The sequence below is a fragment of the Pezoporus wallicus genome, unplaced genomic scaffold (assembly GCF_028554395.1).
Source record: "Pezoporus wallicus isolate ANWC-B61680 ecotype Strahan unplaced genomic scaffold, APGP_CSIRO_Pwel_v1 scaffold_2696, whole genome shotgun sequence".
Classification (NCBI taxonomy): Eukaryota; Metazoa; Chordata; class Aves; order Psittaciformes; family Psittacidae; genus Pezoporus; species Pezoporus wallicus.
Genome location: NW_026637439.1, coordinates 14,768 through 30,455, shown reverse-complemented (window position 1 = coordinate 30,455; position 15,688 = coordinate 14,768). Strand labels below are relative to the sequence as shown.

The window sequence follows — 15,688 nt, the reverse complement described above, 5'->3', positions numbered from 1 at the left end:
CTTGCCTCTGATTTCTAGGTGGTGGAGGACCAAGCCAAGGGACAAAACATACTCAGGCACCAAAACATAGGGGGATCTTACCTTAACAATAGCAGCAACATTGCCTTGAAGCACCTTTAGTCTGTCAACATAGCTTTTCCTTTGTTTGTATCCTTTCCAGAAAGCCTGTTTTATAAAAGGCAGGAGACCATTACTACTAACAAGAAATGCATATTTACACTAAAATTAACAACAGTGTTTATCATGTAAATAAAAACTGCCATTGTGGTAAAAAGATAACTAAGGTGTAGGCAAGCTTGCCTTTATATTTTTAGGTGCCCTGATACATTTCATGTTAATTTTGATCAATCTTAGAACAAAGTTTGTTTTCCAGTGCCATTTCCTTCCCTTCCCTGTAGGGAGGGACAGAGATAAGAATCCGTATCCTTATCTCCAGTACACCCATATCCTTTAGTATCCCTGTCACTGGCTTCATCCCACACAAGGAATACTGTGCCAGCTCTTGTTCATTATATCCAAAAGCTGTTCCCTACCTAGCTGGACCCCAGTTGTTCCTGGCCTGAACTCCTTCCCAAGTCTCTGATCTTCCAGGGTCACTCAGGATCATCTTGTACCACAAATTACAAGCTCCCAGTTCCCTCAGTTGGCCCCCCCTTTGCTAGCTCAGAAGCAAACTCTTGGTAAGGAACCCAATGACAGGAATAACTGATATTCTTATCACCTTTACATATTTTGCATCTCATCTCTATCCAGCCAGTGACTCCAGCTTTTTAATTCTACGTATTATCTTTTCACAGTTCATTTCTATTTTAACACCCATAGAAAATAATCAGAGATCAACTTCATTTATCTACATTTCTATATATTTTTGCAGACCCAGAATTTCTCAAAGAATAGACAGTCCTTTGCTGGGCTTAGACACCGTGCAAGAAAGTGAAAAGCTAATCCCAGTGGCAGCTGCTATTGGTAAAATCATGAGTTGTATCATTATAGATTAGAAAACATCAGTTGTAAATTCTTCTATTATTTTTGGGAAGGTTGAGTGATCATCTTTCAAGACTGGTGTAAATTGCTTCTAGCGGGAGGTGGCTATTTCACCATTTAAAACCACTGTGCATGCATTCATCCATGTTCACACTCCTAGCAGAGTTTTCTTTCTACTCTTTAAAGAATTCTGCAAGCTGAAGACATTGAAGAAACACTGCCAGAGCCTGAGAACACCAGAGTGGCTGCCACTCCCTACCCAGCTATGACTTCAAGGAGCAGAGGGAAATTACTTCCAACTGGGGGTAGTCTAGAAAGGAATGTATTTCCTAAGCTGTTCTTTGCCAAGGAATTTTTGCTTCAATACGCAGTAATGTGTTCTGATTTTGTACTATGCATAGTTAGGTGTGTTGCACAAGGCTGAACAGCTGAAAAGAAAGCCAGGGCTATGTATTTCTGAGTTTCTTCATTGAAATAACTTAGACTGCAGGTTGGTATGAGCTATTCTTTTAAAACTGATATTTGTTGTTTAAAAACACAATTTCTCCAATGAGGACAAGAACATATTTGCAGATGTAGAAGTTTGAACTGCTGATCATGAAAACAGGCAGACACACCTCTTTGAAAATTTTGTCAGTGGTAGGAATCAGCCAGATCACCTGTCACATGCAGAAAATTACCCAAGCCCTGTCACCGTCTCATTCTAGAACAATACCTGTATTTTGATGGCAGATGGTTCCTGGCTTTGAAGGTAAGCTTTTCTCTCCCGGTAGTTTTTTCTGACTAAGAATCCCTTTGCTCTGGCTTGCAGCTGAACAATCAGATTTTCATTAGCAAGCCACAGCTGCTCTCGATTGTAATCTGCTGTAACTTGCCCAACAATGCTCTGTTAAGAAATAATGGAAAAAGGTCATTTAACAGAAAAAAAGCCTCATGCCAAAACCATCCTGGAATTTGTTCTGTATTCTCTTCACCATATCACAGAATCATTAGGTTTGTAAGCTACCTCTGGAGATCGTGTAGTCCAGCCCTTGTATATACAGCTTCTGCTCATCCCATCCAAGCCTCTCTTATTTACCCCTAGATTTTTATCAGCATGAAGGAAAAGCTACTTTGTTACCATTGCAAGTAAAAAACCCTAATTGTGCAGAAGCTTCTGTGATCTACTTTGTTCCAGGTTATATTTCATGTTAATGCAAAATCTCTACAGTAAGAAAGTTCCAAGTATCACACTCATCCTATTGAACTTGGAGGTACAAGAATGCTGTCAGATAATTAGATTAAAACATAAAACAGTGTTTCCACATGCCCCTACATACATAATGAAATTCCTTGTCACAGACCAATGCAAAGTCCAAAAAAATATAAAAGGGTATGGAAGCTATCAGACTTTCCTCCACCAGTTTCTGCTGGTGGCCATTAAAAAGTATGCTGTAACTTCCATTTAGGAAGTCCCTGAAGCATTGTCAGACATCAGACAGGAAACTGTGCTAATACTGCTTAGCCTTAAGTTGCTGCTATTGTCAGAAGCAGCTAAAGTGATCTTCAGTCTCACCCAGCACAGCCTCAATCCTTGATATTCACATATTTTGCTATCTCTCTCAAATGCTTATGCTGCATTTGCAATAAAAGCAAACATTTCAGCCACCTACCTGAATTTCTTCACCAGATAACCATGAAGTTTTTGGTACAACTCCTTTGGGGGCATCACAGGTGCCTTCCTCAGTTTCCACATTGTAGTAGTAATCATACATGTTTTTCATTACCAGTTTAATCCATGGACTTTCATTAGAATCTAAGAGCAATATGTACCATTAGTACACATCTGTGCCCTGCTGCACTGTTACATTACAGCTCTTTCTACTCATTTCTCATCTCTGTGTTTGCTACATAGCCATTTTACATGCAAAGGTACTGTATATCCTGGGCCATTTTCTAGTAAGGATGTTTTCAAAATATTCTGTTAGGTGGATCAGGATCATTCTTTTAGAATGATACAGCTGTGATGTAGTGCAGGTCCTCTGCCAGCTGCTCCAAACCCCAACACACTGAATCAGTGCTTGCTTCTGAAGCAGCATGCAGTGTATCTTCCATCAACACTCACATAAGTGGAACTGAGACTGTTTATAAAAAAATGTTGTTCTTGTCTTCTGGCCAGATGCTGGCTTTATTGACACCTACCTCACATGGGACATTTTCTAAATCCACATTGTCTTGTTTAATGCTTCGGTAAACAAGGCTGTATCCTGACAGACAGGAAAAGCCTCATTTCCTCATGGACAAAAGGCCCCAAGGTAAAGCTGAGAGGACAGCTGTGCAAAATGCTCCCTTAAACCCATGCTGCAGGATGAAATATGTCCACCTACTCTAAGAAAGTGTACTACATTGACAGTAACTTTTCCTCTTAGTTGTTAGCTAATCTTGGCTGCGTTAGCTATGATCAGCTTGCGGTTCTAACATGACAGAACATCCTATCATCCTGCTACGGGCAGATTCTAGCCCAGCTTTTGCTGATACCTGATGCTCTGGCAATGTCTAGAGACCATAAGTGGACTACGGACACTCTGGCACAGCCTGCCTTGCTCTTTACAGAAACCTGTAAGGCTGAATTGTGCAGCCTAATGCTTCTCTGCACCTACTACCAGAAAACAAAACAAACCAACCAAACAAACAAATCAGAAAACAAACAAAAAAAAATGCAAACAAAACAACACCAAACTAAACCAACAAAACCCCCAACAATAAACAAACAACATACCCCCCCCCAAACCAACCAAACAAAAATCCACCCAACATCCTTACATTGGAAAATGACATGGTTTTCTGAGGGTATGGACTAGTCTATTGACAGTCAGGAAGCTGTCGTAAATTCACTCAGAGGCTAGTTTGAGATTCTAGAAAGTAATAGCTAGACTCTAGAAATAGCTAGACCCATTCATCAGCATGTACTGTGGTCTGGATGACACGCACAACCGTGCAGCATCTCATAAAAAGCTCTTGGGCAAGTATAACACTTCTCAAAAGATTTAAAACCAGCAACTGCCTTCCTCAGTTTACAGTGATTTTACGTAAGACTTCTGTACTGGTTTTCCTGTTGTCTCAGTAATACAGACGCATGGAACTGCGCTATTCGGGAAGTTTTTTACCTTCTATAGCTTTCAGATTCTTGGCTTCAGAGAGTTTCCTGAAGTAGGTTTCAGCACACTCGGGAATCAGCCTTAATCCAAACTTGGACTGTAGTATCATCAGGATTGGCTGTGAATCACCCTTCTCCAAGCTCTTATTAATCACTGATGTTCCAACAGCCACTAGGGTAAAATAATGACAGAAAATTAAGTGGTTTATGCACCCACAGCTCTAGCCTCCAGCAACCTTGATAATGGACTTCTAATGTTGGCACACACAGACAGAATAACATACTCAGTAATTCAGTGCTTCACCCATTGCAGCATCGTTCATGCTTGTAAGGACAAGCATTCTGGAGAGCAGCAAGCTTGTTAGGTAGAAAGAGTGCACTCCACCCATGCTGGGATGCAGCACAACAGAGAATGATCTGAGGGCATAGCTGCTCCCCCCCATCAAGTGACACACCAGATGATACCAGAGCAGAGGTTGGGGATGGTAGGTACCCCTGCACTTAGTCTGCCCTAACAGAAAGACCATCATCTGCTGATCATTTTGGAGACTTCTAGAGAAACCTGAAGTCATTAGGTTATAAGCTGTAAACCTTAATGCTCATTTTTACCATGGAAAACAGGAATAAAAACTGATTGCCTTGAGCAAAGTCTTTAAAAACTAAGCATCCTAGTCAGGATCCTTTTTTGTCCTCACCCATTGGGAGCTTGTTTAAAGCTGATGCAGCAAATGCATGCCTTTGAGTTTGGCATAAATGCAGCTCTTGCTTTCAGGGCACAAAAGTGCCCTGAAAGGTGATGCTATGAAGCATTTTCAAAGTTATATGATGTTACACACACTGATTCAGGACCTCGTAAGTGTCCTTTGCTTTGTACAGGTCCCACCATCACCAAAGGAGCTGATACCACCACACCTGACATCATGTGGTAGAAAATGCCACTTCAAAGTGCCTTACACACTAGAGGTATACACGGCTTTAGAAACTGTTGCTCAGGTCTTTAATGGTGTTCCCTTACATCTAAACTCAAGATCCATGCACAGAAAAACAAGTGATTAGACATATAGCCAGAATATCTACCTTATATACTGACCTAAGTGAACCTGACTACCTTTGCATCCCACAGCTGCACTTCACACTGCAACACCAAACGCTTCTCCTTATCTTGTGTATATCCAGATTAATACAAAAAAGATCCCTCCATGTGCTTAATTGCTCTGCCTACACAGAGCAGACCCAAAAGGTGAGTCAGTATCAGAAGCCTACACACAGGAGGCACAGCATGAGACCTAGCTAGCAGGGGAGCATTTCAGCAAAAGAAAGTTTTTCCTTGTGGCTAGTTTGACAAAGGTGAAATGGGTAGATTTGGCTAGACAGTAATAGATCAATCTCCAAATACTCTCACAGCCAGCTGAGAAGAAGCGAACACCGCACCACCACTGTCTGGATTCCTACAAGACAGGATCCCAATATATTTCTGTGCTTTGAAACAAACACCTGCCAAGCATACATATGCTCCCCGTGAGACTGGAGAACGCTTTATACCACAGTTGTGGTCTTGTGATGCCCAGGCATTCGACTTCAGCAGTGAGGAAGCAGGAAAAATTGGGAAGTCATGGATTACCAGCTTGCTGCTGCTGGCCTAGGTGGTTCTGGGGGCTCAGGCCTACTCATAATGAGTCCTATGTGCCTCATTAACTCTGGGCACCTGTATTTGAATGCTTTTCTTCCTCTTTTTCATCCTGTAGTTACGGGTGCTGGAAGCTGTTCTGAAGACAGAACAGCACACAACCTAGCTAATAGTTGTTTCTCGAGGTCCCCTGCTGCCTGGCTTTTTCTTAATCTTTTAATTAATTATGCCTCTGTTTTTGAAGGAAAAAAAATAAAATATGTCTATAGGGCAAAAAGAATTCAATAGAAATTATTTCTTTCCACTGAAGTGCTAACAATTAATACTGCAGATGTTGCTTTAAAGGAGGGCCATGTAAACCCTGTAAAACTATAAGATAAACAGAGCTTAGCCACCCTCAGCTGCAGAACTGCAGAGTCCAGTCTGCTCCTGCAGCAGCTGGGATGCCAGTACCAGATCAACACTGCGAAGGGCTTTTTTTGACACCCGTCCTTTCAAACAGCTATGATATAGACAGATAGATGCAGTTGTCTGGGGCGATAAGGCCAAAATCTCAAAAGGGCCAAATATTGGCTTTTTCCCATAACTGAGACCCTTTTATGACAAATCCTGTTTTGACAGACAGACTTCCTGTGCAAGACTAAGGCTGGAATTGGTGTCTATTCCCAAAATCTATACAGCTGATATTTTGCCAATCTCATTTTGCCTTCCACTTAGATAAGGAGTACAATAGTTGAATTAGTTCAAGGAGTGAAGCAAGGTGGTGCAAACCACACAGCAACACAAAGAGTTAGGGAGTCCACCAGCGTTTACTGAACACATCTTCCTAAATGAATACAAGAGAAAGTCCTTTAGTGACAGGGAAGACAGTTTGTAAAAATCTTTTAAAATTTTAACACTGTAGTATTTAGGATTTACAGAAGTCATAAAAATTAGTTTGGAAGGAATCAAGACTGCTTCAGTACAGCTGCCGATACCTTCTTTTAGTTTACTGCTGATTTTATTGTCATTACTGCCGCAATCTCAAAAATACATTTTGTTCAGACTAAAAAATATCTCACTATGTTGCAAAAGTTTTGGAGTGGGATGTGGGGAGCGCCTTTCAAAAATAGTGTCTCTGAGATAGATCAAAGCGAAAGTTCATTCCCAAGTTGTGATCAAGCTGAACTTTAAGTTTAGACTACGTGAACACACATGCTAACTTCCTGAGACAGGAAGTGTTTGTTATACGAAGTATCAGGTTCTGTGCCGTGGGGAAATTTTAAATCATGGATTTTAGCTCCAAAACCTTAGAGCTCTTCTGAAGAATGTGTTGTGCTGACACTGCTTCCTTTCAACCTAGAGGGCAGAGTACAGGAGATTAGTAGCTATTTCCACAAGTGACTCGTTACAACAGTTCTACTGATCATACTTGATTGTGAAAAGCTGTGAAACATGGATTAAATTAAAATATTTTACTGCAAAACTAGCTAGTAGATGGAGTAGTGGCCTATCTGAAGGGGGGCTAGGGATGCTGGGGATGGACTACTCCATCCATACAGTTAGGGACTGTAGCAACAGGACAAGGGGTAATGGGTTAGAACATAAACAGGGGAAGTTTAGATCAGATATAAGAAAGAACTAGATGGTCTTAAGGTCCTTTCCAACCCTAACTGTTCCATGATTGTATGATTCTATCATTAGCAACATTGTCTGGTATTTGTATTTGGATAATCCTGTGCTAATTCTTACAGGCCATTTATGAGATACATTCTCAATGCTTTTACACCAGTGGACACAAATCAGAATGTTTTCAAGTTGCTCTTTAGCTTTAACTTACACCTGTTTACAAGCTGTGCATTTCCTTCCCTTCTTTGTGCTCAGATAATTCCTCATGCCTCTGGATGGCATTGATTGAACACCGGTTTTGTCCACAAGAGAAGGTACCAGTGCTCTTGAGTATAAAAGCTCATTTGGGACAATATGAGTCTGACTCCATCTCAGAACACATAAGTGAGGCACTTTTCACTGCAGATGTGTGATCTATGAAAATACTTTAGTGTGAGGTGTCCCTACCCATGGCAGGGGGGTTGGAACTTGAGGATGTTAAGGTCCTTTCCAACCCTAACTGTTCTATGAGTCTATCATTCAGTGTATTTGATTACAGTCATTACATCATTAAGACTGTACTGACCAATCAAATCAATTCTAAAGTAACAGCAACACTACATGCAGTGTTTCTGTAGCAGGAATAGAGGATTTTATCATCATAGCTAGCCGTGTTTGTTTTCTTCCACCCACAACTTCCCAAACACTAACTACTGACGTAGCCTGCCTATAAGTAAACATTATGCTGCTGCACTACACTAACAAAAGCTGAATGCAGTGCTGCAGGAATGCACCGACTTCAGCAGTTGTATTCACAAGCTCTTAGGGTGCAAAAGAAGGCGACACTGACTCATCCAAAGTCAAGTCAAGCAGAATGTGAACCAATACCCAATGCCAAGCTATCAGTCTCAGCTGCGCTGTGCTGGCCCAAGGCAGGAAAAAATTGGGACCCCGTCATGTTCTTCAGGGTGCCCCATACACCTAGCTACACTGGCTTCGACATTAAGTGCCAAAGTGTATTTCATATTATGAATAGGTCTCTAAAATTATTGTATTAAATCTAAACTTTGACAGAAGGTCTTGAGCACATCCAGTACAAGCCTCCACATTTTTGCTACAGATTTCCTCCTCCTTACAGATTGGAAGATTATGCACTTCAAAAAGCCTGAGGGCTTTTTCTACACCATTTTAAAGTTGTTATATTCCTATTTCTTGTTTGTTAGCAATTAAAAAAGGCATTATAATAAAATTGGAATAAACAAAGTTGCAAATATGTAAGAATTTGGTCTTACAACATGCCTCAGGATATTAGACTTGTATAAGCAAAATAAGATCCTGAACAGTATATTCTTTCTTATTCACGTATCTTAACATTTCACTAGCTTTATGAAGATACACTGACAGTAAAAATCTTAGTCATGATGTTAACCTATATAACCAAATCCACTGAATTATTAGCCAAGCCTCAAGGATTACCACTTTGTATAAAACCAACACCACCGCTGAAGATCCAAGTCACCCAAATTTTCAGTACGACAAAGAGAATGCATTCATTTCTTTTGATGTATTTAAATGGCTACCACACTTCCCTGATATGGAAAAAGTGAAATACAATTTCAGTTTTTCAAGACTAAGAAAACAATGAAGATGCAGGGTAATGCTTACAGATTGCTGCCTCTTTTATATTATTATTGCCATCACTGATTCCTTTTTGTATTTCATCCAGCCACAGAAGTGCTGATTCATCTTGGGATTCCTAAAAAATACAATAGAGAAAAGCCTTGAAAAAAATGAATTATAACAAAAGTTATCTGAACCTACTCATACAGCTCTCCTCTTTCAAAGCTCTTGGACACTAAATGAATTTGGCTGCTTAAAATCAGCAATAAACCACATTCATATTTTATTTGCCGACTTCAATAAACTCCTGTTCAAATAGAAATCTCTGACAGTTTCCATGTATAAAAGACGCCATCCTGCTAAAAATCAATAAAAAACTCGAGTGAAGGTAGAAACATTTTTATTTCTATGATACAAAGGCAAAGTAATCTGACTGTCAAATGAAACCACACATTATCAAGCAGCACTGTGACAGCAGCATAAAGAGCACAGAGAAGAAGACTCCAGGAAGTTGGTTTTCTTTCAGAATCCTTTATTTGGAAGGGATCCGCGTGTACACCTGAGTACACATTGTGCTAGGAAATAACAGCATGAACTGACATAGGACAGCTCAGGATTAGTAATGATAACCTAGCTCACGTGGCAAATGCTTCAGGAATTAAGCAGTAGAGCAGGTCTCACTCTTCCTACAGACTGACAGTACATGGCATTAAATCCAAGTTAAAATAGAAGGTGTAGGAAGTGGGCTCAGCATTCCTGCTTGCCAACCCTCCTCTGGCTGCCCATGTTCACAGGTTAGCCAATGCTTCAGCTGAGAAAACAGGATTTCAGAGCTAAAGTGGCCTTTAAAATCTAATGGTGGAGAGGAGGGTGAGGCGCGGTGGAGGGGTGGGAGGGTATGGGGAAGGGCCATGTGGAGTGTGGGAATCCTTCTAAAGAGGAAATAGGAGTGCCAGGTCTGTAATAGGCTAATAATGACAGAAACAGGAAAGTACTGATTTGATAAAGATCTAGGACTATTTCACACAAATATTTCATTAAAAAAAGAACCCAGAAACTCTCAAGCTAAACAGAGTGGACAGAGAACCAACTTTGCAAAGAATATCCCCTTGTTTTGTGCCCAACTCCAGGCCAAATATCCAAGAAATTTGTTACCCACAGAAACTACAAAGACAGAGGCAAAAAGCCCTGAAGGCAGATTCTTGGAGTCTGCATCATACGTGTAAACAAGGTAGCAGAATATCTAAATAAAATCAAACAGTGTTAGGCAATCTCATGACAGCGAACACACACCACAAGTTTTTCCAACAGGAAAGCTGGAGTTAACACTTGACAGAGTATATACTAAATTCACAAACTACAGCTGATAATTTTGAGAAAGGGACTGAAAAATTGAAAATAATTCCTTATCTTGTATCCAGCTTTTACTGGATACTAACTAAAAGAACAGATGCAAATACTGCTCTGGAGCCAAGTACAGCTTACGCTGAGCCTCGCTGCTAGCTTGGAAGCCAGACCAAGACTTGGGTTTATTTTTTTTCTGCTGAAGATAGCCATTGTTATTTGGCATTCAAGAAAGAAAACAAAACAAAACAAAACAAGCCAGACGGAAAAAGGAAGAGAGCAACAAAACAGCAGATGAAAAAAGGGGAAAGGTTTTAGAGGCTGGAGGGTTGGAGGGGTGGGAACTGTCTGAAGTGGAGCCGGCAGCCAGACTGCAGGAGCACAGACAGTTAACAGTGGGTAGGGAAGCAGAAGGCAGAGCAGATCATAGTTTTCTTAAGGCATGTTTGTATATGTGGCTTGCTATCACCTTTGCGTTTGCTAAACTGGGATCACTGCACTCCTCTTCAAGCCTGACTGCTTCCTTGAGAAGGCTACAGAGTTCAGCAATTTCAGTCTGTGGACGGGACCCTTGAGGATTTACTAAACACACCCTTTAATTTTTTTCCAGAAACACCTTTTTACCCCAAATATCTGTATGTGCAAATTCCAGTAGAACCCCCCCATGTCAGCTCTGGGCTTGTGGTGAATTAGGAGTTAAACTGCTGCTACAAAACAATTTTATCTCTGTGTTGGGCAGGGGCTGAAACTGAGTCATGTGTGCATAGATGGATACGTCACACCCTTTTGCTGTAGCAGACAAAGAACAAGCTAGCTGCTTGCCATAAACCTCATGCCTACAGAATGCTTCTGGAGGACAGATCAATCATTCTTTAGCCCCTTACAGAGGGGAAAAAGTCCCCTCGAGAAACAAAACACTTCGAGATGAACTAGGTCAGCATTGTTGTTTGGCTAGCTGGATTTCATGTACTACAATGAAGATACTGGTTTTCACTGGACTGCTCTCTCTTACCTCCAGTCTTTTCACAACAGGTGAGTCTATTCCATATTTTAAGTCAATAGCATGGGCTTTTTGATAATGCTGATGCTTTGACAGCTTAAATGAGCTGTACATGCATCATTACAGAAAACTATAGGAAGTCTCACTTCAGGCAGATTTTTATCCTTCCATTTCAGTGACACCTTACCTCCCCCCAGTCACTTTCTACAGTAAATTTTATTTAAGGAACTTTCTGTGCTAACTGAAGACACATCTTCTCTATAGTATTTCTGTAGTGACATGACAACCTTAAACCTGTAGAGTGTCGTTCTTTCTGCTTTGAAAAGTTCAACAGAATTACGCCTTCACAGATGGTGCTATTAGAAGGAAATGCTCAAATAACTTGTGTGACAAAAATAGCCAAAGCAAATTACCAAATAGTAAGCCCTTTTTTTCCTTACTAGAATTAAATCTTTTTTCAAACCATGCTTATTTTTAAAGGTGGTTTTCATATATACAATATATATGTATGCACATGCATGCACATATAGGTCTTTAAAAGAGTGATTAGAATTCACTTCATGGATTAAAGATCCAGAAAATTACTAAAAGAGGAGCAATTTACTAATTATAATTTCAGAATATTCTACCATAAATCTTTTAGTGAGCGCCGATAAAACTGTTTTCCATATTTTATTCCAGTATGGAAAAATAAAAGAAAAACACTTAGGTTTTCATCCAAACTTCAGTCCACTCTTGAATTTCGGTTTCAAGATGCATCACAAGATGTGGTTTTAGAAAAGTATTTTGAACATGTTTGTGCTTCATTTGGAAATGTTGGTGTCCCGACAAAGGTCTCTACTAAAGACAGAGGAACAGGCATTAATAAAAGTGGCATCATTGACCTTGCCCACATGCTACAGATATTTACACACTGAAAATACAAGTCCAAGCATTTGTTTTTTGTTCTCAAGATGAACTCCCCATTCTCACACACAGATGAAAAGATCTGGTTTACTTTAGTCAGAAACTGAATAACAACATTAATTTGATATGTGACACCAAAAATATTGAGGGTTGTTTCCATTTTCTAAATTGAAACTTTCAGACTGTGTTAGACATGATAGCTTTTTGCATCTTTTCAGTCATGGATTTCATCCACGAAGTGACAAGGAGAGTACTGCTGTTTGCTTTGGAAATTCTGATCAAGCCTAGACCAAAGCTGCTGCTTATATGATGAGTTTCCAACATTGTTTCTACTGGAAAAAACCCTCTAGAGGTGATAGAGATCGCCCAGATGTCTGATTCCCCCCTTTTGTCCACCCCCTGCCCAAGATTACTGAAAACATGAAAAATGCAAAAAGCTACACCTAACACTTAATTCATTCTAAATTTTCAAGGTTGGGTGTGAGATGACAAAAATCAGTGAAGACTGTCCTTTGGTTCATTTGACATGAACACCCAAAGCAAAGGAGAATGCCACCAAATCCAAACATATACTGTTTTTCACAAGAGATGTTTATTGTTCTCCATTTCTGAAGGTGAACTGTATTGCTAATCAAATAGTTTGGTCTTTTTAACAACGGGTTTGTTTTTTTTTGTTTTAAGCTTCAGAATTTTCACTAAATGGCTCTGCAATTAAAACTGTGTCACTTATCAAGACTTTCCGTGGAATTTCAGCAAGAGACTATGATTACATCCCTCCGTATGCTATAGAAGGCGAAACAACGACCATTCATATCAAAGAACACAAATGCTCTTCAAAAAAATCAAATGACTCCACTTTAGCAACAGTGAACAACACCACGCTGGAGTATCTGACTAGTTCTCTGAGTACCAAGCTAATACCCACCATCTACCTCAGTGCTGTTTTATTGGGTGTACCATCTAATGCCATCATTTTGTGGATGCTGCTCTTCAGAATCCGGTCTGTGTGCACTGCCATCCTCTACACAAACTTGGCTGTTTCAGATCTGCTCTTCTGCATCATGCTGCCCTTCAAAATAGTGTACCACATCAACGGGAACAACTGGATATTTGGGGAAATGATGTGTCGAACTGCCACAGCAGTGTTTTATGGCAACATGTACTGCTCCATTCTGCTGCTCATGTGCATCAGCATCAGCCGCTATGTGGCCATTGTTCATCCCTTCACCTACAAGAATCTGCCGAAACGTGTCTATGCCATCACAGTCTGCGCTGCTGTATGGGCCATTGTCTTCCTGTACATGCTGCCACTTTGCATAATGCAACAGAGCTATTATGTGAAACAATTGGACATTTATACCTGCCATGACGTGCACAATGCCTGTGAAACCGTATCTTCCTTCCAGTTCTACTACTATGTTTCTTTAGCTGTCTTTGGCTTTTTAATACCTCTTGCAACTATAATTTTCTGCTATGTCTCAATTATACAAACTCTCAAGACTCATGAATGGTTCTGGTATGTTAAAGTCAGTCTGTTGATCCTTACCATCTTTGCTATTTGCTTTGTGCCAAGCAATATTATCCTTATTATCCATCACATCAACTATTACTATTACAAAACAGATAGACTGTATTCTTTTTATCTAATTGCTTTATGCCTTAGCAGCTTAAACAGTTGTCTTGACCCTTTCCTTTATTTTCTGATGTCGAAAATTAGAAATCAATCCAATATTTATCTAACAATGGTTAAAATAGCCAGGGAGAAATGAATTTAGTTCTATATTTATACTACTGGAATTATGATTTTGTATAGAATTAACCCAGGCAGCAACAAACCTCAGGTGCAACAATTAAACTTAAAAAATTAAAAAGTGTTAAGGAACACAATCTGAATAAAAATTCACTTCCTTTCACAAGCCACACAAGGAATATCTTCAGAAATATACTTTTCAAGCCCTAAAATACACCGTCACCCCTCCATTTCCTTCTGAGAAGATCAGTTTCAGGGCCACAGAGAGGAAAACAGAATATCAGTCACCACAACCTCTGAACACCAGAAGAGGGATCAATGTTCAAACAGCACTTTAGGCCCATTCATGATTTACAAATACTTCGAGTTAGCTCCTGGCCCACAGTTACTGCAGGAACAGTGATGTGAATAAGTTTTTGGCCCAGTGGAAATGGGAACAAGTAAAAGCACTTTCTACGTGCGTGGGAGCTGTTGAGCTTTGCAGGACCTCCCTGTCACATGGCCAAGAAAAAATACTGCCCTGGATGCTGGAAATAAAGAACCAGAGTCCACGTGGGTTCAACAAGCAATAAATCTACAGCTGTAGAGAAGCAGCCTGACACTTCCAAAGGCAGAATCTCCTATGATTCTGCTTAACCAGCTTTGCACAGGAGACTTGTTCTTCCACTTCGTCAGCGCCTGCACTCCTTTAGCCCATGAGGATTGCTGGGAGCTAACCCTTATCAGTGTTAATTCAGGCAGTTTTTATTCTTGCTTGGTAAGCAAAACAGGGAAGCTGTTTCGTAGCATTCTCTATTTCCACATCCTCACAGGAAATACCTACAGTGTTACAAATACTGAAACTAGTTATGATTTATTGTCCATGTTAACAATGTACAGGGTCAGCTTTTACATTTACAGAAATTCAGAAGCTGCATAAGTTCCTGCAAAATGAGCTCAATGGTTGGCATTTGTAACTACAGCATGTAAGACAGGAATGTGAAGAAATGTTTTACATCTGTTTGATTATAGCATTGTAAAAATCTTTACTTAAATAAAATAATTTGCACTAGAAAACGTCTTCAAGGAATTTGAAGCCTGATAAGACTTCCCCTCTTCAATTTCTTCTGGCCCCTAATTTAAGTTAGTTTTAATCATAGCATTCCCTCAACATGCATAAGAACAGATTTTAAAGGTAACTAAAATAATCCAGATGTTATAAAACTATTGTAAATAGAAGAAGCCATTAACCTAGCTGCAAAATCTGTATGCCTATGACTCAAGAAATAAAATAACACAAGAACCATTTCAGAGTTTGACACATCTGTTTAACTTTTAAGCCATCAATAATACCCTCCCTAAACACAGGGTTTCTCTTCACTGGAACCTGAATACTCTTGGTTTGAAATGGTGTTGGGAACTGCTACATGCTGTGGTTTAAGATTACAGGAACAAACAAATTCCAGGTTTGCATTTTCAGTTTCAAGCAAGGAACAAAGGTGCGATCTGAGATTAAGACCTGTAAAGGGTATTGAGAGATTTTGATGCAGACTGTACTTCTCCAAAGCAACCACAGCTACAGGGATGTGACAGCAGGCTGGCCAGAATAAAGCAGGCAGGTTTGGCCCATATGTTTTTCCAGACACTGGGGAACACAGGAAGTTCACAGAGAGATCTATCTGATCCTTGTAAATCAAATATTGCCTTTTACTATGGCTCACTCTTTAAACATGCAAAATACAATTAAAGGCAGAT

At 40.0% G+C, this 15,688-nt stretch overlaps 2 protein-coding genes across 4 annotated transcripts in view; one reads left to right on the top strand and one right to left on the bottom strand.

Annotated features, from left to right (window-relative positions):
- Nucleotides 1–15,688, bottom strand: part of IQGAP2 (IQ motif containing GTPase activating protein 2) — a 50,335-nt gene that overhangs the window by 22,629 nt on the left and 12,018 nt on the right. For both annotated transcript variants that reach the window (XM_057405417.1, XM_057405418.1), the window contains 5 exons: nt 9,000–9,090; nt 4,131–4,292; nt 2,637–2,779; nt 1,700–1,870; nt 82–165 (listed from right to left, as the gene is read on the bottom strand). In XM_057405417.1, coding sequence (XP_057261400.1) covers nt 82–165; nt 1,700–1,870; nt 2,637–2,779; nt 4,131–4,292; nt 9,000–9,090 — 651 coding nt within the window. The remainder of the gene's footprint in view (nt 1–81; nt 166–1,699; nt 1,871–2,636; nt 2,780–4,130; nt 4,293–8,999; nt 9,091–15,688) is intronic.
- F2RL2 (coagulation factor II thrombin receptor like 2) lies at nt 11,084–15,237 on the top strand. 2 transcript variants are annotated; one of them, XM_057405420.1, is made up of 2 exons: nt 11,084–11,330; nt 12,892–15,237. In XM_057405420.1, exons 1-2 carry the CDS (start codon nt 11,273–11,275, stop codon nt 13,971–13,973), a joined length of 1,140 nt encoding a protein of 379 aa, XP_057261403.1. In that variant the 5' UTR covers nt 11,084–11,272; the 3' UTR covers nt 13,974–15,237. The 2 variants fall into 2 exon arrangements, with proteins under 2 accessions (XP_057261403.1, XP_057261402.1); XM_057405419.1 differs by having other exon boundaries at nt 12,886–15,237.

Coding starts and splice junctions, on each gene's coding strand:
- F2RL2 (XM_057405419.1), top strand. CDS start 11,273: ATGAAGATACTGGTTTTCACTGGACTGCTCTCTCTTACCTCCAGTCTT. Junction 11,331..12,885: donor CTCCAGTCTTTTCACAACAG/GTGAGTCTATTC, acceptor TTTTGTTTTAAG/CTTCAGAATTTTCACTAAAT.